At 46.3% G+C, this 27054-nt stretch overlaps 1 protein-coding gene across 2 annotated transcripts in view; it reads right to left on the reverse strand.

The window, feature by feature from the left end:
- The window catches only part of IGF1R (insulin like growth factor 1 receptor), a 273065-nt gene that overhangs the window by 20032 nt on the left and 225979 nt on the right, over positions 1–27054 (reverse strand). The window contains exons 7-20 of one of the 2 annotated variants that reach the window (XM_073227272.1): positions 26889–27015; positions 25205–25443; positions 22924–23091; positions 22503–22707; positions 19759–20042; positions 18271–18407; positions 17637–17796; positions 13933–14032; positions 13305–13375; positions 9471–9700; positions 9077–9187; positions 5444–5603; positions 623–752; positions 231–368 (exon numbers count right to left, since the gene is read on the reverse strand). In XM_073227272.1, the coding sequence (XP_073083373.1) occupies positions 260–368; positions 623–752; positions 5444–5603; positions 9077–9187; positions 9471–9700; positions 13305–13375; positions 13933–14032; positions 17637–17796; positions 18271–18407; positions 19759–20042; positions 22503–22707; positions 22924–23091; positions 25205–25443; positions 26889–27015 (2231 nt within the window). In that variant the 3' untranslated portion in view covers positions 231–259. Of the gene's footprint in view, positions 1–230; positions 369–622; positions 753–5443; positions 5604–9076; positions 9188–9470; positions 9701–13304; positions 13376–13932; positions 14033–17636; positions 17797–18270; positions 18408–19758; positions 20043–22502; positions 22708–22923; positions 23092–25204; positions 25444–26888; positions 27016–27054 lie in introns of those variants that run through there. The other variant, XM_037000618.2, reaches the window with a different exon arrangement.

Consider the following 27054-nt stretch of genomic DNA (forward strand, 5'->3'; position numbering starts at 1 on the left):
AATTCTCTGCTCTCCTCAGCTGATGAGCTTTCTACCACAAACATAGGTTTATTATTAAGGAAGACATTCTGCTCTCCATACATCCCTGGGTCAGCGATGCTGGATGTCCACTGAGAAAGGACAGACAGCAGATGGGACCAACAGGAAAACACATCAAGACTCCCAAGCTTTGGGTCTAAATAAAGCAAAGTCTGCAATCTGAAGGTTTAATTAGGTGAGGCAGCCACACACACACATAATATCTATTTATTGTGAAAGATCAAATGACAGAAGGCAGGCAGGGGAGAAGCAGAGAGAGGTGAAGTTTTCTGGCAATGTCCAGGCTCCTGGTGTTCTGTCTCAAGGGCTCCTTGCCACTTAGCGAACAGCTAAGGATGGAAAGAAAGAAATGTTGGTCCTGCAAATTCTTTAGATCTTACAAATGCCCTCTGTCCTTAGCTAGCTCCCTGACAACAGCAACACTTCAGCAATGGAGTGTGGCCCATGTGACACTTAGCCAAAGCTGGAAAAGGGGTCACAGTGAACAGAAAACAGGAGGAAAGTGAAGCCCTCGAGATTGAGCAGGTGGGACCTGCAGAGGCTGGAGGGCCCGGGCTCACATTACAGGGAGAGTCTTTCATACCAGACGTCAGAATGAGTGGTGAAGACTCCATCCTTGAGGGACTCGGGGGACATCCAGCGCACGGGCAGCAGCCCTTTTCCTCCTTTGCGGTAATAGTCTGTCTCATAGATGTCTCTCGTCATACCGAAGTCTGTAAGGTGGAGAGAAAGCACATAACCAGAGTTACGCTGTTTGGGCAGCTCACGGGGGAGAGGCGAAGATGCACTATCCTATCCTGGCTGCAGAGGAGGGCCCTGCACCCATGGGCAGGGCTGCAGCACGCTTTCAGGAGGCCGGATGTCAGTGTTGGCAATGTTATAAGGCAGAAACAGTAAGGGATCAGTCACGTGGCAAGCAAATGCCAAAAAATCTCTGCTTTTAAAAACATTTTAAACCTGTTTTTTTTGACATGTGAATTCCCTTGTTGCTGCTAAAATGAGAGGCAGTTACAAATGATCGAGTCCCATGGTTGTCAAGAAAATACGATCTGCCTGGACCAAAGGTTTTTCATATGTGGTTTAAAAACCTGACGAGATGAACAGAAGCATGTTGATTCTTATTTACTTGACAGCATTGCCCCACTGCCAGAGGAAAGGAGGGAGGCTCACTAATAAGGGGGAAAATATTGAGAGTACCCATTCATGATGAAAAAAGTACCTGGTAAGATGCCTAAGAGATGCTATTTGCTAGGCCCCCAAAGCTATTACTCAACTAATGTTTTTCAACATAATACTCCCACTCATTTTTGAAAATTTCTTCCATTTTCCATTTCTCCAGAAGAAGTCACATAATTATGTTTGACGGCAGGCTTGCTGTATAATCCTAAATTATTGCTTCTTTGTCAGATTTTGATTTTCCTCTCAATCATACCACATTTTCTTACAGGGACTGTTCCGTTCTCCTTCCCAGGAGAAAGGGCTGCTCTCCCTTTTCAAATGTTCATTCACCTCTCTAACATGCGAAGAGGTAAGGGTATACAGAGCAAATACAGAGAACGAAGTTCTTTGGATGTTAACTGGTCCAATTCGTTTGTGCTAGTCTAAGGGCACCGAATTGCCTCTGGTAAAATTACTTGTCATAAGTAACCGTAATGTGGTTGTTAGGGGGGACCTGATATAGGGGAGAGCATAGTAAACATAGTATTCTTCATGTAAGTGTAGATTAAAAATTTAAAAAAAAAAAAAAAAAAAAGAAAGAAAGAAAAGGGGGATTACTCCTTAACAGGATAAAACTATTGGTAAATCAAAGATCAACGCATGCTTTAAATATCCTTAATGTTGATCACTTAAAGGGTGTCAGATGATCAGCTATGGAGGTACTCTTTTCTGATAATATTCCTTTCCCTTAATTTAAAAAAAAAAACAAAAAAGCAGTTACTGTGTGCTGACCTCCAATGAGTTCTGCACAGTGGTATAGAGGGCATGTCAAAGTGTGGGCAAAGGGTCTGTTTGTTTCTATGCAGAAGATCAAGGCCTAGCTTGGATACCCAGAAAATGAACTAAGATACGATATGAGGAGGAGCTTCCGGCATCAGCACTCTCTGGAGGACTCGTGCCGGGGGATGATCATCAAAAAGCCTCCACAGGGATCCGGACGATGCTGCGGTTGTGGCTGCATCCAGCCCACCGTCTCCTGGACTTGCCATAAGAATGAGGAGGGAGATGTCTAGGCTGGCATGTGCATACAGTGAGACAACGAATTTGACCGGATCTGTACTGTTGGAACTCAACCAGGAGTTGGGAGGGGTGCAAGTTGTAGCACTCCAAAATCTCATGACTATAGACTATCTATGGTTAAAAGAACATATGGGATGTGAACAGATCCCAGAAATGGGCTGCTTTAATTTGTCTGATGGTTCAAGTACAGTTGGACAATATCCATCATATCATAGATAAATTTTCACAAATGCCTAGGGTGCCTAAATGGTTTTCTTGGCTTCACTGGAGATGGATGGTAATTATAGATTTGCTTTGTTTATGTCACCATATTCCTATTATGTTAATATGTGTGTGCAAATTAGTTAGTAGTTTAAAACCTATACATACTTAAGGTACTATACAAGAAGATATGTCAAAGAAATAATCAATCCTCCCAAGTTTCCCTCATATGCTACATCTATAGCTTTTCTACTTCCTTCCTAATTACAACCCTTAAATAGAATTCGTGCCTCATATAGAATTTACCGAGTATCATAATTCCTCCAGGTGGTAAAGATACCTCGAGACAAGTGCTGGGCATAGAAGCCACAGGGCATAAATCTGCAAAGAAGTAAAAAGCTAACCTTTGCAAACAATATGGCTTCTCTCTCACTTACCAACTTTACATTTCCCTGTATGGCCCCGGAAGATGACTGGTTAGCCAGAGACGGGTAAGATTCCTCAAGGGAGGAACAACCTAAGACAGGCACAGTCGCAGGGGGGCCATCAGGTGAGAATTTGGGGATCAACAGAGGTGAGGCTCAGAACCTCACCCCCCCTGCTTTGAGAGAAATCTTCTGCATCCGTGGATGTCTTGCTGCCCTTGTCTAGCCTGGATTAATACTTAGTCCATAGGCACACACCTGATCATCTGATCATCTACATTTGCCCTCTTACAGCACCAAACTATGTTTTCTACCTTTATCTTGCATCTACCTACCACTTCAGCATTTTATTAAAAATAAAAATAATAATAATAATAGGAGAAATGTGGGATCAACATATAAATCAAGTACAAAAATCAAACGAATATTCATATTTGACCTGATTGTTTATAGGTCATATTGCATGATCAAAACCGAAAGTTTCTGTGATGACTGCCCTTGTACTGTTCACCATGTAAGAATTTATTCACTATGTAAGAATTCGTTCACCATGTAAGAACTTGTTCGTTATGCTTCAGAAGATTGGAGACTGACGAGAATTAGGCTTGAGATGGATTAATGATTGTACATTGAGCGTTGACCCCCCTATACTGAATTTTATTGTTGTTAACAACCATTTGATCAATAAATATGAGAGATGCCCTCTCAAAAAAAAAAAAAATTACTTGTCATATTTGTAATCCATGGGATATCAGGCATTGAAAAAACATTTTTCACCCCTAGTGAAGCACAAAAGTGAAGTGTTAAAGTCTTATCTCAGAATTAGTCCAGGTACAAAGAAAATGTCACGTCAATACGCCAAATGGTTACGGAGCAAATACAGTCCTTGCTGACTTGGACTTCAAATGAGAGGTGGCTTCCTACAGCAAAGTGAAGCAGGGGAGGAAGCAGCACGAAGGGAGGTCCTGCCATGTGCCAGGAAGGAGTGAGAAGGGGTGCTGGGGACCCAGGCACTGACATTTACCGAGGACCCGCCCTGCCAGGTATGCGCCCGATGTGTTCCTGCAGTGGGTCCTTCCCACCATCTCATGGCTCTGTTACAGCATCGTCCCCACTGCAGAGGTGGAGAAACTGAGGTTCACAGAACTTAAGGCACTTGACCTGAGTCAATTCCAATTACTGGCACAACTGGTGTTTCAGCTCGGGCTGGCTCAGCTCCCCACGGCTGGGCAGGGGGATGCTGGTTGGCATTTCCACAGGAACAATCTCAGTCCCCATGGAGAAGTAAGGGGTATAGGACAGGAAAGGGAATTGAGCAGGTGCACAAAGAAAGCCCAGGGGTGCTCTTCTCCAGGAACCTGGGACAGGATAGCCTCTCGGGCTTCAAGGGGCACCAGACGTGTAGATGCCGCAAAGGGCCAAATCCAGGTGGTCTCAGTGGTGCCTCCTGAATGAGTAACTCTGATGACCGAGTGAAGCATGCTCTGTGATATGGCTCTATTTATTCCCCTAGCTCCTACAAGTGAAAAATAAAGACATCCACCCCTAATTTGGAAACCCTTCTAGAGGGCATACTCATTACTCACCCACCTAAGGGGCCAAGCCATTTCATACACAATCATTGCTGGAGAAAACAAATATTGCTAACAGAAGGTTAGCACATCCAGGACAGACAGTTCAAGGGCTACACAAAGTGGTCAGTTTTAAATAGTTTTTGGATGTAACATCTTCACTGTAGTTTCTCAGGATAAGTATTTGGTATTTTTCTGATCAGTCATTATTTGGGAAGATAAGGGTCCTGGTAAAAGCAGGTGGTTTCCCCTGAGGTGGTATGTGTTTTTATCAGGCAGATTAAGACCAAAGCAAACCCAAAGGCTGAAATGAATTTCTAACCAGTGATCAGAAATGCAATCCAGTCCCCATTTTCTCGTGTTATAGTGGGTGTGTCAGCAAGGGCTCTCCCCAGTGGGCCGGTCAGCTGTTATAACAGAGGGGTCAGGAGCTTCGAGGCTCACCAGCCTGAGTGTGACCCCCAGTAAGCAGTAATCCTCCCTCTCTGAAAGACTGCCACCTCTCCGTCACTGCTCCCCCTCTGTGAAAGGGCTTCACCATTAGAGAACCTCACCTCTCAGAAAACTCCATGGACCCCAGGGAGAGACAACACTCCTTGTAAGCCAGGAAAACTGGAGGAAATGTTGGTAATTTGGATGGCAACTTTTATGCCCAAATCAAAATCATCTGAGGACAGTTTCAATTTTTTTCTGTAAATGCTTAGAACGGTTCTGCCAACCAACATCTCAAACACCAGGAGAGGTAACCTTGGGGACCATGGCCTCAACTCATCTTTGCCACTACCTGGACCGCCATACCCAGCCTGGCCAGGGCTCTGATTGACTATCAACTGGCGACAATCACATTCTTTCTAAGAACAAGCCTTTGCACTCATGGCGCATGTTGGGAAACCTCTTCACTGAGGCGGACTCAGTCCCTAAAACGCGTGAGTTTAGTTCTTGCTCAGATCCAGAAAGCTAAGGACACACCTCCAATTTTGACTGTGAAATCTTCGGCTACCATGCAGTTCCGGGCAGCGAGGTCTCTGTGGACAAACTTGTTGGCGTTGAGGTATGCCATGCCATCTGCAATCTCTCCAGCCATCTGGATCATCTTGCTCAGGCTTGGAGGTGCTAGGATTGGGTTATTCTGTTGGAGAGTAAAAACGAAATTCACATGAACATTTAGGCACTTCCTCCACCCCATGTTCTTTCAGGGTTTACAATCCATCTTCATTCAATCTAAGCAACACAGGTCATTCTGCTAAGAAATCAGGACTTGCTCAGAAGGAACATATTATTATGGAGACCAGAGCATCTGCTTAGTGGTAAAATCATGTGCTTGCTCCCTGACCACATCACACAGAGCTGTAGAGAGAAACACCAATCAGCACAACTTGGGACCAGAATTTCCTATTTTGGGTAGGGCAAAAACTATTTAAAGAGAAACTAGCAGTTTTTGGTATTAAGAATTCTTGGTTACTCAAATTCTTCTAAGTTTATAAGCACCTTTTATTTCTCTAATCAAAGTACAGGTAAAAGCAGGGAGAGAACATCACAAAGGCTGTGTGGAAATGAGCGTATGTTTCCCAAATGGACACCAAATGCTTTATTGGCCACAGAGGCAGTGTTGTAAATTAATTCAATCTTTTTCTTTCTCTTCAACTTTCTTCCAAAGTACAAAAAAATTTTTTTATCAAGATTAATTTCTTCACAGTATGATGTGCATTTCTTGGATTATTTTCTGTTGGTGCTGAGGAAAACAAGCACTTGACAATTAATTTAAGTCCAGCTGAAGCTTATTCTGGAACATGACCACTGTATCACAGTGATAAGGAACATGGATAAACATTTTCTCTTTGCAGAGGAGGGCAACATACTGGCTTTGGGATTGAGAAATGCCCCCAAATAATAATAAATCTGTCTAGAAAAATTTTTCATTTGCAATGTGTGCTCAAATCTCTTCGTTCTAAGAAAAAAATACAAAAGCAAACATTTTAATGCTAAACCACCTTCTGCTTATACTAGCGTAATAGATTTCACCTCAGTTGCCCTGCTTACAGACATGTCTTACAACACTACAAAGCCATGTTGCTCTGACAGGTCTCCTGTGCCACCTTCCCAGCTTAAACACCATGGACCACGGGAGAGCACACGTGGGCTTTGGGACCAGACCATCTGGGCTCTTCCACATGGGGATCAAGGCTGGGTTGCTGCTGAGGGGATGAGTTGGGACAATGCATGGAAGTGTCCAAGGGTACCTGGCCAGGGTCCGTGGTCTGAGGAAGCTCGCTTTGTCCATGAGGTGCTAGTTTCTGCTGAAAGCAGGCTTCTAGGAGCAAGCAGCACAACAACTCTCTAGGGACTTCTAGATTGGTTGTCTATACTCAACTTTCATTTGAATTCTGAAGAGACTATCAAGACTGTCTCTGGTGATTTTTGTTCTGTTTTTAAATATGTATCACTGACTTGTCTGGGAACTGACATGATGTCCCCAAGGGTAAGCAAAACCACCACTTTCTTTTACATGAGAGCCTCATTTAGATGAGCTTTTTTCCCCTTAGTACCTAACATTTCCTTTTAACCTTTCCAAGGCTTTAGATATGCATGGTACACTAGGAAATCTACAGGTGAAATGTTAAGTTTATACTCATAATACTTGAATTGTAGAGTATTAAGTATAGTGTTTACTGGAAGTGGTCATTCATAAGTAATATGAAGAACAGAATCAATAAAAGGAACACAATTTTAAGTATTGAGAATGCTGGCATTTTGTCAGTTTGTGGTGCTACACTCCCAATTCTTTAAGAAATTTGAGATAACAGAAATCTTTAATTTGCTTAGAGCTGCTTAAGACACCTTTAAAAAAGCACCCACATTTAGCAAGGTAAAGGAGCAAATCCCAACTTGGGGGGGAAGATGCTAAGTAGACTATAATGAACCTGCAGGACAAGCAAACATATTTTTACACTTGACATGTGTTAGAAACCGTAAGTATAAATCGGACAAAACAGAAAACTTCAGGAATCTTCTCATCCAATCTTATTAACTGAGGCCTAGAGAACTGAAGCAGTTCCAGAGGGCTGCTGACAGCCAGTGGCCGAGCCAGGACTGAGACTATGTTGTATTCTAGGTGTTTAGTTTGTGCCTGAAATTGGAGGCAAGGGGGTGGGTGTTTTCTACTTTGCAGAAGTGCCTTGAATGAATCTGGTAAGAAATATATGCCATGTGTCCAGCCACCTATCTGATGAAGCTGTTCTCCTTCACGCTGGTTTGTGTTTTAGTGAGTCGGGAGAAGCGCATTAAGGTCCAGGGGAGCAGGGGACCCCTGCCACTGGGTGGAGCAGAGGGTTGGGAGGGCCGTAAACCGCCCTGGTTGTGGCCTTGGTCCATGCTGCCTCGTGGCCCTCATGGAACCACAAACATCATCTGCCCTGACTGAAGGAAGCCACATGTGACAGGTGCTCAAGCCAAATAAAGGAACTACTACTTAGGAGATGATTAAGTTGCAAATTAAGAGAAGAAAACATTAAACTAAAACAGAGACAGGCTACAGAAATTCCAGCAGGGTAGAGAAAAGGGAGAATCAAGGGAGCACACGCAGGCTCAAAGCTTACTCAACACGTGGCACCATCAGCAGCACAGGGAGGACTGGGACCCAATGAGGCAGCCACATGAAAGGCAGATGCTGTTGGCATTATTTCCTAGTATTAATCTACCAGTTTATTCTTAGAATTACTCACTTAAAAGTCATGCCTCCATGTGTTAAAAAGCTGACTTGTGGGCTCATGCTACAGAAGCAGAGACACCAGGGTGACTAAGAAATTCTGCACAGGACTTCAGCAGATTGAGACTTTGAAGGCTTGTAACACAAATAGATGTTTTTTATCTTTTTTTTTCTTTTTACTAGACTAAGCAGAGATGGTGCAACTGAGGTGATTATCATTCAGAAGTGCAAGCAAGACACTGAGTCAGGATCAATCCTGAAACACAGATGAGGGCTTGAGAAATGGAGCAGGGGGCTGACAGTGGGGCTGGAGGCATGGGCTGTGTGTGAGAAGGTGAGCATGTCTTGTGCAGAGAACTGGGTGGGAAACGGGCCTGGCACAGCAGTCAAATCAACCGAGCACTGAACTTGGACATACTGAAAAACTGCCTGCCATGTTTTCATGGCATGACTTCAGGGCATGACACATGGGCCTGAAGGAGGGGATGTGCTGGGATGAAACGAAGAACACAATGGTGTGGATACACCCAGAGACCCAAACAAGAGAAAGGCTGCGCTAGGACAGAGGTCAGTGGGGGAGAGGGATCCTCCCAGCCAGCGGGTCTGTCGGGGGAAACTGGGGAGATGGCGGTGGAGGAGGTGACTGCAGGTGGAGGGGATGCAGTGACAGCAGCACAGGGGTGTTAAACTAAAAGGGTGTTTGGGGAATGGCAAGGGCCTCCCACAAAAGACCAAGGTCTCCGTGGCCAGGGAAACCCTTCCGTGAAGGACCTATCACCCCGCATGCAGCAGAAAACATTCAATGCGGAAAAGCATTTAGAGACGCAGCATCGCCTGGGGGAAGTTATACAGGAAAGAATAGATAACACGTGAAGTCGGCTGAAAGCAAAACTGACCTCCATTTCTGGCCTCAGAGACCTGAGGTAACTTTTGAGATCCCCCCGCGTCATTAGTTCCATGATGACAAGGGTCGGCTGGCCCTGGGACACCACGCCCAGCAACCGCACCTGGGAGAAGGGCAGAGAGGAGGGCTCAGAGGGGGAAGGCGGCCCCGCCGGCCCCTCCCCTACCGCTGGGCCCTGGGGACGGGGGCGGAGCCTCGCTGGCGTCCCGGGGGGCTCCCCCCGCCACGGTCTGCACCCCCCCGGAGCTGCCATGCGCACAGGGGTCCCACGGTCACAGCGAGGCGACGGGGGTGGGACGCAAACCCACGCACATGGCCCACGGCGCGCGGGACTCGGGGAAGGGTTCCCTGTGCCAGGTTTCGGCCCCTCGGGGCTTTTCTCTTACCACATGGTGACAGTTGAACTCCTTCATCACCGAAGCCTCATTGAGGAACTCGATCCTCTCGCGCATGCTCGCGGCCTCGTTCACCGTTTTAATGGCCACCCTGGTTTCGGACTCGTCTTTGACCACGCCCTTGGCAACTCCTTCGTACACCATCCCAAAGGAGCCCTGCCCCAGCTCGCGGCTCATGGTGATCTTCTCCCGGGCCACCTCCCACTCGTCGGGAACGTACACTGGAGAAGGAGACCCCGGGAGGGAAACGGCTATGGCAACGAGCCCCTGGGCAGAAGGGGCTTTTGGGGAAAGTGTGACAGAGAACACAAAATGCCACTTCACTTCCGCAAGCCCGCAGGAGAGAAGGTCAGGGGACGACGCGGCTCATTCTGAGATTTCCCACATATCATGGAGGCACGTGGGCACTATTCCTGAGACCCTAAGGCAACTATATGGTCAAATACTGGTATTTCAAATCTTTAAGGATTCCTACATAATTTGAGTATACTAGTGGCATATAAGAGCCAGAAAGAAATCCCCTCTGACATGTGCTGTAAGTATAAAATACACACTGGATTTCAGACATGGCACAAAAAATAATGCAAATAGTTCAGTGATTCCCATACTGGTTATATTAAAATGGCTAATTCTTTGGATATATTGGGTAAAATAAAACATTAACATTTGCTTCACCTGTTTCTTTTTACTTTTTTTATGTGGCTGGTGGAAAATATAAGGTTCCATATGGGACTGGCATTGTATTTCCACAGAATTGCTCTGGTCTAGATGAAGTGTCTCTGGCCTTGCCAAAAACCCCTGGGTATCTAATGAGGAACAGAAGCAACTGAGCTCTGGCACCAAGGGGCATTCAGTAGCGGTGACCAGCGTGGAGGGACAGCTGACAAGCAGAGGGGTCTCCCCAGGGCTCTGTCTGGGCTCTCTGAGCTCAGGGACTTCCTGCCACTGAAGCGAGGGGCTCGAGGTGACACATGGTAATGATTGAGCCTGAATATGATTCCTTCTTGAGCCTAGGCTTCTGGTCAGATTCAGCCTGGTTTAAGAAAATAAATCATTGTAGTCAGGAAGGAAAGAGAAAGAGAGAAAGGAAGAAGGGAGGTAAGAAAGGAAAGAAAGCAAAACAGGACCCCATCCCACGACTCCGATGGGGAGGGTGAAAACTAACATAAAACTGATGTGTGCCATAAGCTCCCCAAGAAATTTGAGCAATAGTCATATTCTTCCAATGTTGTGTGGCTACATCCCTGCCCAGGTGGGGAGCTCCCAGCAGGCCGCACACACACTAGCTGGTAGGAAGGAGGAGGTCCTGGCTCAGAAATACAGAAGGAAGGGGAACCAGGTTGGCATCTGTGTTTACTTTTATGCTTTCAGATGTTAACCCTGGGCTTGTGGCTGGATGTGAGAGAAGCAGCGGCTGATGACTATATTACAACGTCCTGAGTCCCAGGTGTTTACCTTGAAGTGATGTCTTAAAGGAAAGAGGTCTACAAATTAGGCCCAGGAGATACCACCAATATACACCTCTGAGAAGTATGCAATATGGACTATAATAATTAGTCAGTTTAGTTTTCTTTCATACAGTTTTGTACTTCATAGTACATACATGATCAGGAATTGCACAAAGGAAGTCTACATCCACAGGGCTTAGCCAGTGTACGGCCCTGACGAGGAGGCCGGTGCTTGCTCAGGAGAGTAAGTATGCACCAGTCCAGTGGGAAAGACTCTTCTTCATAATACCTCTCAAGAGGTAGAGAGAGACTGTCTATATCCATTTATCTCTGAAAATCCAGACTTGCTTTTATTCAGAATTAACCATGTAGCATACCACAAAACATAGAGTTACAACCAATCACATTCATTCCTTGGGACTTCCCTGAGGTCAATACTCAACAATCCTTTTCTCTAAATTCAGCCCCAAAGTTCTGGCTCTAACCAGCAGGCCTAAGCCCTGCCAGCCAGCAGCAGTTTATGTGAACAACGTTATCAGCACTTCCCTATAGGGGATTTTCAATGTACTCAGGAGAACAGTGACATGCAGATTAGCTGTTGGAGAAAGAAGTTTTTTAAAGCATTTTTGAACTGCAGTGTCATTTTGTCACCCCTTGAGGAAACTAGCTGCTGTAAGGTGCTTGTCAAAGGGCCGAATAAATTAAGTTCAAATGAGATGACAGTGTTCCTGTTGGCCTGTGTGACAAGTTTGGTTTTTGTTTGTTTTGTTTTTAAAGAATTAAGACATATTATGAAAGCATTCTGGAAAGACAGAATTTGAATGCAAATCACTATTCGAGTCTGGTATTACTGTATTAATGTGCTCTCTAAACTTCCTGGACACTTCATAGTCAGAGCTGTAAATGTCAGTCTTCATGAAGTGCTTTATTTCAAAGCAGAGCAGGTTCTCTGGAATAGTCTTACTCCACGCTTTCAAAGAGGGGAAATGTCCATGTATTTCCCTTATAAATTCCATTCAGTGTTTGAGGACTCCTTACCTTACTTGGTTTTTTTCAAAGATATTATTTATACAAACAACACAAAATCTTTTTGCCTTTTTTTAAAGAAAAAGATCTTTTCCACAAGTTAACTACTCTTTTAAACATGGCATGTATCCATCCAGAATGTTCTCTATGCCTTATACACATACATGTATATAAGAGTTACAGTAAGTGTGTGTTTGTGTACATTTATATGTATATTAAAAATACAACTCTGTGAGACCTTTATATAAATAGGAATAATGTCCTTATTATTCCATACTTGATTCCCATTCAGAGGAAGCTGCTTCTGATGGAGTCAGAAATTCTTAAATAAATCATAGTAAAACTTTACAAATTTATATAGTGCTTTTATACTATCAAAGTACATTCTTATATCCTCTCATTTGACCAGGATAACCACCTAGCATGATCGTGACTCCTTATCTCACATTTCCTGAAGCAAGAAAGAGGCAAACACCTTTTCTAAACGTAGTCCAGCACCACGCTGTCAACAAGATGCCAGGGCATGCCTAGTTATGTGACATAGTCGACTTTCTCCTCTGAGCCTCAGCTCTCACCTATAGACGGATGGGCACAAGGAAATCCACCTTAAAGGAACAGAGGGATCAGAGAGAGTGGCGTTCAAAAAAGCCTACAGCAAAGTGCCAGTATCGCCGGACCAGACGACTGATGCCCGACCCTGACTGACTTTTCAAGGTTTAGGTTTAAGCACACTAGGAAGGAAAGCCAGCAAAAAAGGAAAAAAAGAAATAACCCTGGAATACAACCTGACTTCTCAGTCAGACCTTCTCAGCCATTTAACTAAATAAATGGCCCTCTTACCAAAGGGGATGTGAATGGGCCATAGGGATCTAAGGTGCATGACCGAAGGCAAGACAGAATGAACAGAAAAACTCCAAGGTAAAAAAAATACAGAGAAGCCATAAGTGACCAAAGACAATTACCAGGATATGAAACTCAAGCTGAAACTAGTTTAAAAGAACTGTTGTGTCAGCTGTAGCATAGTGCCCAACTAGATGTCAACAATTAAGCAGTTTTTTTCATTCTAGCATAAAATGCCAAGCAATTAAATAAACTGATTATGGTGCTGGCCACACTCGTCTCTGAAACCTGTTTTCCCTTGAGGCATCCCATATAGTCCCAGAATTTTAGACATATCTAGTGAACTGCTCAAAACTTGGAAAAAAAAGTGTTAATAAAGAAAGATCCAAGACCAAAGGTACCTCAAAATAATGCAAGCCATGTTCCCTTGCAACGCTCCTGAAAAACACACTCCTGGATCTGCGACCCTCCTGCGCCAGGTAGTGAACATAGCTTATAAACTGGAGCTTACCATCGGCCGCGCTGAAGTACTCCGGGTTCACAGAAGCGTACAGCACTCCATTCCCCAGCCTGCTGCTATTTCTGTCAAAAAGGATAAAACTTTGGTTAAAAAAGAAAATCTCCACACATTTCTGTATATACTTTTATCTTTGTTACACTGGCTTTATTTTGTGTCATTAAGTGTCAGGATGAAGCTTACTGCCATGACCACTGTCACCTATACCCCGATTCAGGCTCACGTATGCCATCAGCAGACATTTACTAAGGCATCTTTTGGCTTCTTCAGTGGCCTCAGATGAGAGTTTTTCAAGAAACATTTACTTCTCTACTTCACTGGAAATTGAAAGGCTTATTTGATAGAGGGGGCTAAGACATCAAGCTTGGAAAAGCAGCCATATCTGTGGGATGGAGCAAGCAGTGAGGGAAGATCCATACTGTCCAAAAAATATTTGTTGTTGCAGCTGAATCATTAGAAAAGGGTCTTTTTTCCCTCTGAAGAACATTGGACTGGAAAATCAGGTTTTCCAATCCTTAAGGTATTTCCTCAAAGTCTTCAAAAATGTTTACCTTAACTTGGGTTCAAATCGTAAAACCACTTAGCCACAAAAAGCCTCTGCACTTTTTACCAAGTCACTCACCTTTTTCTGTGGAAGACGCACATTATAACCAACCCTCCTACTATGAACAGGACGGCAACCGGCAGAGCAATGATCAGATGGATGAAATTTTCATATGTTACTGCAGAAACAAGGGGGAAATGGTAAAATGTAGCTAAGTGAAGAGGCTGCTTCTTTCATTTCCTTATATTTAGCTGGAAGTAGAGAAAAGGAAATACCTGAGAATTCCTTTACTGCCCCTATTGGGACTAGGAATTCTGAATGTAAACAGTATCACATATACAGCAAAAAATCCCCTCAAAAGATTAAATAAGTGCAGGCAGAGGAGTATATTCATTTTTATTCTCAAAATATGGTGCATTCTGAAATGATGGGTCAAGTGTAATAATCTTAGTATGCAGTTTAATGACTGTTCATGGAAATGCGTACATTTGCTAAAATAGAATGAGTAGGGATTCTTACAGATACAGTGAGGCTCAAGCCACACTGACCCTCACCCACCTTAAGACACCCCCATGGACAATTAAAAAAACAAAACAAAAAATGGCAGGACGGCACCTCTTGCCAAAGTTGCTCTGAATTCTCCCCAAACATGTGAGTGAGTTACAAGGCTGAGGCCACAGAGCTTACGGCAGCACCGTCTCATCGTGTCACCAGCACTTACATGACACTCCAGGCTGGACACTGGGGATTCTGATTTACACCCTTGAAAATTCTGCCAGATATGAGCTACCAGTATGCCCATAAGTGGTATAACAACCAGAAAAGTGGGTGCACACATTGTAAGGATGTGGAAAGGAAGAAGAGGGGAGAACAGGCAGGGGAAACCTTGCCAAGCACAGAGGAATGGTGGGAATGATACTGGAGGGAAGCAAGGCTGGGTCCCAAGAGGCCTGTGGTGAGCTGATCAGCTTTGTGTATGGTGGGATGGATGTGCCTGAGGACAGCCTGGAGGGGGCGGGCAACAGGGTGGAGGCACTGCCACGCCTTAAAGAATGCCATGGGGTGGCAGGCCCCTGGAGTGCTCGGTGTTACCCAGTTCAGACCTCCTGAAGGGGTCTCTGCTCCTTTCTATGAGGAAGATTCACAGAAGTGGACTGTCCTCCCTGGGGTCAAAACCTGGCCCTGGGATTGGAGCCCAGGCTCCCTGTACCCACAGCCGAGCCCTCCCCCTGAAGCGAGCACCTGGAGGCTCTGAGCTGAGGCGGTGGTGGTGGTCAGGGGGCTGGATTCCAGAAAGGTTTAAGAGGCAGAGTTAATGAAGCTTGCATTTGAAATGAAAAGTGAAAAATGGGCAGCTGAAAAGAAGGAAGAGTAAGGAATGGCTGTGAGGCTCCTGGTGTGGATGGTGTGAGGATTATGGGGCCGCTGACTGAGCTCAGGAACAAAGATGGACAGATACGCATGCAGAGGGCAGTATCCACGACTCTGGCTTTGTGCGGGAGGAGTGTCTGGTGTCCGTGGGAAACCCAGGAACAGAAAGCTATCTGGTAATGAGGTTGGAACTCATGGGGGACCAAGTTATATCTACTATAAGTCACCCACCAATGATTACTTTGCCACTGAAAAACTGTCATTTTTCAAGTCCTGTTAATGCTATTTTAATTTTTTAAAGATGTTTGTATCCAATAGTTCTCAAAATATTTGCAGGCACCTGGCATTTTCTAATTCTTGAAAATACTTGCAAGTTATCACTGCCTTTGGGAAGCCAGTAGAGTTTTTATTTTTCCCCGCTGAGGACTATTTCTTATATTTGTATCACTTATACTACTGGTCAGGTTGTACCGTGTTCTTTTCGAGTTTCACATTTCAACGAGAACATGGAGAAACTGGAACACATCCAGAGAAGAACAAAATGATTAAATGGCTAGAAAAGTGGTCTATGAGACTGGGCTACAAGAAAAAGCTGAAAGACCTCACATTATTTAGTCTGGGGCAGAAAAGTCTGAAGAGTCATTTAAAAGTTTTCAAGCACATGAAGGGTTTGTAAAAGGAGAGCAGCTGCCAGAAAGCTTCCAAGGCTTCCATCTCCTCCGAGGATTAAACAAGAGGAAATGAGACTAAACTGTAGCAGGAGAGAGTCTTTTCTGACATAAGGAAAACTTCCCGACAGCAAAGCAGGCATGCAGATTTAATTTCCCTGCAGTGTATGCCAACTTCTGCTGGAAAGATGCCATCAGAGGGGTCCCTGGGTTTCCCATTGGCATCTGAGCACTCACAGGGTTAAAACTGGGGTAGCGATGGCAGAGAGGAACGTGTCATCTCTGAAGATAAGCCAAGCTCACTGCCGTCCGGAAGCCAAGGCTGCTGTTGCAAAGACCACAGCTCGCTGCCAGACCCTAAACCTAGGCTCTGTTCCTAAAGTATGGGTGCAGAGAAGAAAGGAGAGGGGAGCAGAGAGAGCCATTACTCTGGAGAGGATTCTAGAAATACTGTGGAGGTTCGAGCACTGCGATGGGTGGCCCAGACTAACTGCTGTGAATAGGTTATAAGTGGCCCACACGGAGAATTCAGACTATGTTAGTTGACAGACGTATCTGCCTAAGTATATGTTTAGCCCTAAAACTTGAAATCTGGCCCAGTGCCAGGCTCAGAATGCTGCTTCAAGGTCTGCAATTCTATTCATCCCTATTTTTCCTTGGATATCAGTCACTATTAGGATTTTTAAAGGCCAGGCATATCTTTGACTATTAAGCATAAGGAAAAATGCCTAACCAGATGGTCTGCTGAACCAGTTGAATCCTGAATTTAAGAATTCAGACTCTGGATCAGAGAGGCACAGATGTGGATGGACACCAGGGCGAACCAGGGCAGTGGGGACTACCCACTGGACCCCAGCATTGCACCGCTGAGCAAGGTGGGGCTACTGTTTCTTGTGGGAGCAGTAAGGAATAGTGTGATGCCCAGTTTGATCCTATTATCTCAACATAAAGTAATCTAAGAAATTGGGTTTCTATTAAGAACTAATAAAAACTCAATATGGAAATAATAAAGGAATAGTTATGTCACCAAAGAAAGTACTGAATTTTCTTTGCCAAGCAACCATAGGGCCCTGATTGTGCTTTCACATTTTACAAAATGCGGTTTGAAAAATCTGAAATCCTTGCACAGAAAGGCCTTCTAAGAATTCTGTCTTGTCAGTGGTTTGAGCATAAACTCACAGCTTGCCCGGGTCTCTGTGCCCAAGGGTGAGCACTGTGTGCTTTCAATACATGTTGGTGCTTTAAAAGTGAAACAGGTGGCAAAGGGAACAGTGTCTCAGCCTGGGATGCTGTAACGGAGACCCCTGCCCTGGGGCAGGCTGGATCAGATGGCCTCCAGGCTTCTGCTGCCCCTTAGGATTCTAAGCCCTGAGTCAGAGCCCTCACCAGCATCCCTGAGAAGGCAGGAGGTGGAATGGTCAACTCAGAGCTTTCCAAAGTGCTTTGGACATAACCAAGTTGAGAGCAAAGGCCTCTTGCTGACTCCCTTGAAAAAGAGGGGCTCAGACCCTTTCCCTGCCCATCAGATGAGGGGGACAGGACTCCAGGCACAGCAGGCAGCTCCCTAGGCTGAGCTCCCAGATAAGGTGCTGGCAAAAGCATGGCCCCTCTGAAAGTCGGCCAATTCTGTTCCAGTGGAAAATCATACACGTGTGATGAAAGGTAAGCGTCACCAATCTCAGCCCAGTGCGCTTTCAGCTTTCAGGAAAAGCCTGAAGCTTCTACTCCCCCCACAAGCCTTACTTTTGGCCGGGACATAGAAGAACACGGGATCTGTCCATGACCCATTCCCAGAGAGAGAGGTGGCCTGGATCCGGGCCGTATAGTTCCCTGGGTTGAGCCGGTTAAGCTTGGCCCCTCCATACTTTCTGTACTCCTGTCTGGACACACATTCCCGCTGATCCTGGGGAAATAAAACACATGTGTCAATTTTCCACAAACGTGAGAAACGGGTGATTCCCGCTGCTCAGTCTCTCACCTCCCATCTAACAGGGACCACAATCTGCAGTAACAGTGAAGAAACCAAGTGTTGAATGGTAGCCCTCAAGTAAACCAAGTTTTCACCAAACATTATTTTTGTAACCAAAAAGAGCTCCAGAAAGATTTGACATTTTTAAGACCAATCTAGTCTATGCCAACAGATTGTTTCCGCAACAGAAGTTTCTTAGGGTGAGAACAAGCCCAGCTCCTTGCAGACTTCAGGTGCTACTCCAAGAGCCTGCAACTGGTAAAAAGACCTAAATTCTCACTACCTAACCACCTTATTTTCCTGTTTTAAGTTTTTGGCTAACCAGGAGGCAACCTGCACTGTGTTGTAACACATGCTATCAACTGTAATGGGAACACACCCAGACACACACCCCTGTGCCAGGCTTACCTCAACTTGGGATCCATATTTTATTTCATACATTAGAATCAATCCATTGGGATTCTCAGGCTCCGGCCACTTTAAAAAGATGGAGTTTTCTGGCCTCGGCTCCCAGGTCACCGGCCCAGGAATGTCATCTGCTCCTTCTGTGCAACAGTGTAAACAAGTGATAAAGTTGGATCTGGGTCCCCAGGTGGTGGGACACAAACCCGGGGTGACCTAAGAATACCCCCGCCCCCCATCCACAAGCACAGGCCTGAGGACACTGCCCAGGGAAACTCCTCACGGCTGGCTGATCACACAGCAAAGGTTTTAGGATGGGGGCAACCTAGGGGCCTGCAAGTCTCAATATGCCACTCTACCCACCCCTCCCACCCCTTCCCTCTGACCCCCTTAAAAAAAAACCCTGCTGTCAAGCACAGTAGGAAAATCTTGGCAACTTGAATAACGTATTTCTGGTATTTCAGCTCTACCACTTGAAAACAAGAAACTATCAAATGCCATCAAACACAAACAGCATCGCAACAGGGCTGAGTGAGCAGAAGCAGTAGCATCAAGCCTCCAGGCCAGGAAGTGGTGCTGCGAAGTCTGTGTCTGCACGTGGCAAATGCAACTTCTATGCAGGCATGGAGGCTGATCTAAAAGCCTGTGCTGTGAGGAAGCTGCTGAGTAAGACGCTGGTGCTGAGGGCAAGCTCTCACTGCCACCATCCTCTGTTCTTCCAGCTGCTGGCAGAGGCTGGGCTTGTTCTCTTGCTCTCGGTTCTTAAAGCAGTGAGCCAAGTGGTGAGCAAAAGCCACCATGAGCTACAGCTGGGAAAAGCTCTGAGAAATCAGCTGGTCTGTCTCTCCTGGGACGATGAGGACACTGAGGCCCCGAGGATGACAGCTGCATAGCGGCACCAGAACTGGGCCAGGAGGCCCCACTCCTAGGCTCCCAGCACTTCCATGTTCTTTCTACTACCTGTTGCCTCCAGCGGAACAGAGAACTGGCCCGTTCACCCATCCTTAGAGATGGTTGGCTGAGTGACAGGCAACTTCTGACCCACAAGGGGAAGGTGAAGCCCAAACAAACAGGACCAGAGGGGTGGACCTGGAGGAGTGCTGGTCACTCTGGATCAAGGCACCTAACTGGGGATTTCACTGAATCCATGAGAACTCAGAAGGGATGAGGCAGATTTACCTGTGCACAAATGGGGAAAAAGGGCTATGGGAATTGGGAACCAGGTAGGAGAGTTGGCCCTGCAGTGAACCTTCTGCTCTTGAGTCTCTGCATAGAGAGGCTGGGAGGGAAATAACATTGCTATGAATGGGTTCCCTTCCCTGGGCTGCTGGTCTACCATGCTGCCTGCAAATGGTCTACCATGCTACCCACTCTTTGATAAGCAGCCCTGAGACTAGGGATCAATGCCCTGGGTGTCAGACTCTTTGCCCATAAAACAAACTCTTCACTAGGCTGCAAGTGAGTTGGGAGTCGGGTAGCTGGATCATACCATACCTGCGGGCATGGTTCTTGCAAAGACAAAGTTGGAGGCGCTGCAGCCCAACTTCTCAGCCTCATGGTTACAGCTGTGGATATCAATGCGGTACAAAGTAAAGGGCCGGAGGTTAGAAATGACAGTTCTCTCCTTGTTGTCCACTCTGCTCTCAAAGAAAGGGTATTCTGTCTCAAGCTCTTCTGGGTCGGTGATATTGTAAGTGTCTGCCACTGTGGTGTTCCTGTTTCTGCTGGACATGGTGGTGTTGGCAACCTGCATGACATCTCTCCGCTTCCTTTCCGGTCTGCAAAGAGGAGAGAAACTTGGCTTTTAAGTGCTTCTTACTCTTTTGTCTTTCCCACGACTTGGGTTAGAGTAACAGAAAGAGAAATCTTAACCTTGGAACAAAAGGAGCGACGTGGCTCCCTTGGATAGGAACCAACAAATAAGGGGGTTTCCTTCTCCCCGATTTTTTTTGCTTTCTCTGCTTTGCAAACCTCAGAATAAGATCACCAAATGCTGCTGGCTCGCAGAATGGTTATGCCATTACGCGGAGAGGCAACAAGCATCTCAGCCACCCCGGCTGTTGCATTAGATGTTGGTGCCGTCTGGTCCATAGACCTTCTGGTTAAGTGTTAAAGGTGACTCATCTACTAGCCACACTGAGATTTATCTGGGGGTAGGTGAGAGGCAAGGTGTGTGGTGCAGGCCCCAGAGAGATGCGGCAGACAGGCTCCAAAGGCCTGTGTTAGTGGTTTCTTTGCCCTCTTTGACTGTGGAAATAGAGCAGAAATGATGGGCAGTGAGCCCTTGCCTGGGCCCTCGAGACTCCCACGGGGTTCCTGCAGACCCCCCTCTTCCTCTGAGGCCTAGTGTCTGCATTTTTCACATTCTTGGAGGTCTTCTCCAGCCCAGTTTGCCTCTCACTCAGCAGTGACCACCTGTGGCCTCCCCAAGGCCCTGCTGTGAGAGGGGCAGGGCCACTGTCATGGATGTGAGCAGGGCTTGGAACAACAGCTACAAAAACAACAGGACAGCAAAAGGGATGCACAAAACCACTGCGGGAAGAACATCCCCGCCCAGATGGGCAGAGAAGGCAGTCCAAGAGGCTTCCCATGGATGCTTTCGTGGTATGGAAAAAAGGCTTTTGCCTCCCCTCAGAAACCTTAAAAACAGGCTCTTAGCATTTACGGAAACCAACAGAAAGTGAGAGCAAGCACCCAAAGAAATGGCCCCTGCAGGTTAGCCACAGGCATGGTGGGAAATAGTGCCATCCCTTCCCCGCTGAAGCTGTCAGCAGGCATCACGCGGCCCATGACGGGCAGGGGGTGGGGAGCCGACAGAACGAATCTCATCTGGGAAAGAAAACCAAGATCCCAAGGACACGAGGAAGACCAGAAAATGGGACTGCTCATCAGCTCTCACGCAGGGGAGGACAGCCGCTCCCATGGGGAGGGGGCACCCAGGAAGCCGCCTGTGGTTCAGCTGACACTCCGCGGGCTTCCTGCTGGCCCCTATTTGCCTAGAAATGAAAATCCTGGAAGGGGGCAGGAGAGGGGGCCTGGGGAAGGGGCCTCTGGCTTCCCCGTCTGCCCAGCCCATCGAGTCCCCTGCAGAAAACACTGCCACCACCTTTGTGCAGGGACTCATCGGGCCCCCCAAAACACAAGCTGTTGAGCACAGATAAGCTCATTCTATGGGGCAGAAAGCCATAAGGTCAGGGCGTGTGCTCACGGCCTCACTATGTTCACTTTCACAATTTGGGGGAAGGACAAGTTAGGAAATGAGGCTGATAATTCCCCATCTTTACATCCTGCAAACCAACCAACCTTCCCAGAAGGGAAGGACACAAGAAACCACATTTACTGCTAGGGGGACCACTTTTTCCACATCTACCAGAACAAATTTCCTTCCTTCCCTTCAAAATCAACACAGCACACAAAACCAACACCACCCCATTTGCCCCTATAAGAAGGAAGTTGGGTGGGTTTACTCCACTGCAAAGCAATACATGCTTCAGACCCTCATTCTTCTTTATAGCTGAATAACAGTCCATTGCATGGACATAACCCCCGTTGCTCATCCATTCGCCCAACAATGGACAGTGGTTGGTTTCAGCTGGGCTACTGTGAATAGTGATGCTTTGAACATTTCCTTTCCTCCACTTTTGCCCTCACTCGGCAAAATGGAGCCTGGAGCAGAGGGCAGACAGATTCCCTGGGCAGGGGGTGCTACACTCAGAAAGGTTGCCTCCCTAACCTGCTTGTCAAGGATGCTGATGGCACTTGGTGGTATTTTGAAGTGGGGTCCCTCTCAAAACTGACTTTGGTTTTCTCACTCTTGCTTCACTTCCCGTCAGCCAGATGAGGGCGGCAGCAGGGGGAGTGGGCAGGGCAAGAGGGGTCCACGTCTCAGCTCTCCTGCTCCCTGGGTTCCAGGAGCATGGCAGGTGACTGCAGCTCCCTGCACTGCTCTCCCCCACGTCCACTGCCCTCTTTGGAAGGCGGTGTGGCTGAGAGGCAGTGGCACCTATTGTGCCAGTGGCCCCAAAAGCATGAGCCCTGAGCCCCTTTTCCTTCAGGGCTAACCAGCTCCTGCAGGAACTCCACTAGGCCAAACTGATATCCTATTTTGTTGCTCCCTCCTTGATGGTTCCGGGGTCCTGCCCTCAGGCTGCTGAACTGCAGACTCACAGGGAGAGGGAAAGGAACACAATCTGCCTGATGGGCACCAGCCTAGAGACATTTTCAAATGACCCTGGTACCTGGGCACAAAGATGGAGTTGTGCAGGAAATTCTCAAAGACTTTGCGGTACTCAGCCTCCTCTTTCTCAGCCTGCTTCTCGGCTTCGGTTTTGGGGCAAGCACAGCAAGGCCCTTTCTCTCCACCACATACTTCAGTCTTGGGATTCTCTGTCACCTCTTCAATGTCAATGGTCCCGTCGGCATACTTCCTGATGGGGATTTTATCTGCTCAGAAAAAGGAAGCCCAATGAGAGTGGAGATGAAAGCCCAGTTACACATGCTTGTGAGGACAAACAATAGCCATCAGTATTATTTGGATCAAGAACATAGCTGGTTTCCAACGAAGGGCTTATGCTGTCACATGATATATGTGATGTTGGGGTGTGGGTATATTCAGACTGTGGGTGGTTCAGTTATAGGTGCCCCACCTTCCACCCTTACCTTTGGAGCAGTAATTGTGCCGGTAGAGGTAGCTGTCCTGGGGCTGTCGCTGCCATCTCACGATGTAGTAACTCAGGTTGCCATTGGGCAGAGAAGGCGGGTTCCACTTCACAATTAACTGAGAAGAGGAGTTCGATGCAGAAAGAACATCCAGGGGAATGGAAGGAACTGGAAAGGGGAAAAAAGGACATCACAGAAAATGGGATCCAGGCTGTCAGATACTGAATGTGAACCAACAAGAAGCTGAAAGTTTGACCTGGGTAAGAAAATCGCAGTGAATACTGAAATGCAAAAGCAAAGCTGAACCTTGTTTTGAAATAGTATTAATTTAAATGCCAACATTTCCCTTCATAATATCTATTCTCAGGTAATCTCTGGGAAATGAACATGGATGAGCTGCAAATGGAAAAAGGTTGTGAGGGCACACTGGGGTTAGAATGGAATTCAAACACCATTTTTTTCTCATTTATTACAACTGCCATTCTCCAAAATGTTTAACTCCAGTAGTTTCAGCAAGTGATAAGATGGACTGACTGGCATTTCATCTGAGAATTTACATCTTGGACAAAGAAGCCAAAGAAGGTCTGGGAGATTACTCATTCTATAATTACATGTCAATGGAATGACCAAGACATGACCTAGACAGCCCAACACCTCAAACACACATAAAAAAGCCATGATTTCAAGCAATGGACTCTGTTACCAGCAAAAGAATATTGATTTCAGGCAAAGAAGCGTGATAACCTGGTCAAACTTTTCTTGCTCTGCTCCCAAACCCAAGTGCAGAGATGACTTGTGTATAAAGGGCAACTATATCCCAAGACCACTGAAAACTTATTCTCCCTGGATTCACAAGAAAACACCAATTTCAGTGGGTTTTCTAAAGTACAAGAGACAACCTCAATGTATGTCACCTAAGCAGCATGGTCTCATCCAGGCTGTTTCTAAAATTTCAAAGGGACAAATGGTTTAAGGGTGAAGTCAGGGGCAAAAGAGTATATACAAAGTTCTGAACACTTGTAAGGAATCGTACTTTGGGGAAAAGCTATGACTACTGCTCGCTTTTTTTGGAGAAAACATAACTACTAGATTCTTGACTACTTTCAAGTTTCCAAAAATAAATATTTCAGAAACAGCTTACCCTTAGATGTTTTAGTGAGAAGCATCACAAAAAAGCAAAGGACCAAGTTATTCTCTGTCCCTACCAATTGTAAGGACTGGGTCAAAATGTAGCAAACTGACTTGATTTGTATAGTGCTTTGTTTCTTTCTTTGGGGGAAAGGAAATAGGTTTCTTAAGAATTTGTCATGATAAGGAAAGATTTCCGTGTTTCCTGAGCTGGCTACAGTGAACTGCGGGGAACTTTTGAAGTTGTAGGCATCTCTGCCACACCAACTCACACCTAGGATCAGAGAAGCCTGTGCCAGATTTATCTCCATGAACACATTAGGGTCAGTGACGTGCTTGTGGCCACTTACAGGATCAGTGAGATGGGGCATGGCAGGGGAGGAGGAAGCAGGTGTGCGTGCACAAAAGGTTTTCACCACCAACACTTTTTCCTCACCCTCTGTGCCATTTAAACTTATTTTGTGCCAGCTTATGGGTGTTCTAAAAAGCCTACCCATTATATAACAACGGTCACCATCCAAGAATGTTTATCATGGTCTTTAAAAATGACGTGCCTGTTCCTTCTCCTAAACTGGTTTTTATACACTTGGAAAATAAACCCAAGTGTTTGCTATCACTGATTTCATTCTGGAATTGAGAAATGAGATGGTAGATAAAATGAACCAGAAGAAAGAAGGAGTACTGTTTTCATACTTTTGAATACCCATAACATGCTATGTTTGATGTTTTCCAACATCTGCCTACCTCCTCAGAACCCCCGTCCCTACAGAATGAAGACGGAAGACCCGTGGGCTGCCTGAGGTGACCAGAGCACCAATGAGCATGTTTTTATTCCCTGGAGGGTCAGCTATCAAAACATACAAGGGAGCTCTCATCTCCACTCTCACTGGCTTCTTTTTTCTGAGCAGACAAAATCCCCATCAGGATGTATGCTGAAGAGGGTACAGGTGCCAAGTCCAGGAAAGGCCTAGGTAATGGGAGTGGGTAAAAGAATATGATGTGGCATTCTATATTGACAAGAAAGACATATAAGAGACAGACCCGTCCAGGACAGAGAGACACTAGGCACATCCATCTCTGCCCAATGACTATGAAATGAGCCTGTCCAGTGAGCTCCTGAAGAAGTATGGGGAGGTGAGGCAGGATGCAGTACCTGAAGCATTGGTGCGAATGTACAAGATTTCACTCTTGGCCCCACGGATGTGGTCGTTCTCCACCATGGTGAGGGTCACAGCCTTGACGTAAACAGCGTACTGTGTCCAGGGCTTCAGCCCATGCAGCAAAATGCCAGGCTCGATATCCTTGTTGGGAGGGAGGTCCACGTCCACCATGTTCCAGCTGTTGGAGCCGCAGGCATCCTGCCCATCATACTCCGTAACGTTTTTAAAGGGTCTGAAAGACAGACAGGAAAGCTCAGAGGATGTTTCAGGGCTGTGACGCCAAAGCTCTCAGATGCCTTCTCTAGGAGCCTAGCATATCATGCTTTCTACACTAGGGATTCTAAGTGAAACAAGTGATCAATTAGATTTCTATACAAGAATAAAATTAAAACCGGACGCACTACAGAATTGAACACTCTGCCCAGTAAGAGTAAATGCTATAGTTACTGGACTGACAATACTGCTCCTTAAAAATACATGCAAGGGCTCTTCCTCTCTCTTCTGACTGTGGCATTTTTTTCACCAGTAAGAAAAAAATAAGCCTAGTCATTTAAAGCACACATCAGCTATTGATAAGGAATAACTTTTGGAGAAAAATGACTTTGCTACAGAAAAGCAGCTTCTAAAACACAGCTTCCACAATCTAATTTGCTCACAAACAATTCTGATTGTATAAACATCTCACAAGACTCAAATATTTAGTTTCCAGATTGTCTCAGAAACTAGCATCAACCCCTGGTAAAACTGCCAGCCAAAGCACTGTAGGACTACCAAAGAGAATAGAGAATCTCGCACATATGCATGGTTGGGTAGGGATTCTGAATTGATCAGATGAAAGGCCTGGACAGCTGCGGGCTGTCCAGGGACACTGAGTGCCTGATAATCCCAAGGCCTGCTTTTTCATTGCTTTGACCCTTCCCCAGGGCCCTGGCTTCAGCAGGGGAAGGTACCAGATACCACCACTGGTGGCTCTGGTTCCAGCTCTGCAGAAGCCAGGCACCCAGGCGAGAGCCCTACGATATCGAGATGGGACTGGTGAGGAGGGTGACAAAGCTGACTCAGGGACCAGCTGGATACATGAGGCAAAGGAAGGAAGACAGAGACCAGGATGAGTGACTGTTTGGAGGAGAGGTCATGGCTGCTTAGGCAGGCAAATGAAGGTACAGGAAAAGCCCCCAGTAGACGTTAAGAGAACACAGGAACGGTTCAAGACACGCAGGCCAATTTCTCTCCTTTCTCCTTTCCCTGTGTGGAGGTCTGATGATCTCGAGGGGTGGCACCGTGGGAGGGGCCCAGGATGGAGGGACAGGAATAAGATGGGCCTGCCTGGGGGGCCCTGTAAGGGCAGCCGAGCGTCCAACAGGATGTTCCTGGAGTATGGGTTAGTGGGCACCAAGGATGAAATGGTACTTCAACCATGTCTTCCACCCAGTTTATGAATGTTTGGACTGGCCTAATTCCCTAAAAAACAAGCTTTTCCCTTTGGATTTATTTTGTTCACATGCCTCTAATTGCCCAATGAAGAATGAAAGGCTTCAAGCTAACACTTCCCCATTTGTAGCTGCTGTCACGGCAGTGATGGACACCACGTGACAGCCAGAGAGGGGAATGGGATAAGCACACTTCCCCACCCACAGCCTGGCCAACAGATGGATGCCAGCCAGCACAGAAACTCACGCTTCCTTGTAGTAGACGGTGAAGCTGATGAGGTCCCTGTAGTCAGGCGGCCGGTACCTGTGCCAGGTTATAATGATTCGGTTCTTCCAGGTGGTGGTGGAGGTGAAGTGCAGGACATCACTTTCACCTGGGGCACAGAGGCATAGCCATAAGTGACAGAGATCAA

This window comes from Manis javanica, chromosome 18, assembly GCF_040802235.1.
Source record: "Manis javanica isolate MJ-LG chromosome 18, MJ_LKY, whole genome shotgun sequence".
Lineage (NCBI taxonomy): Eukaryota > Metazoa > Chordata > Mammalia > Pholidota > Manidae > Manis > Manis javanica.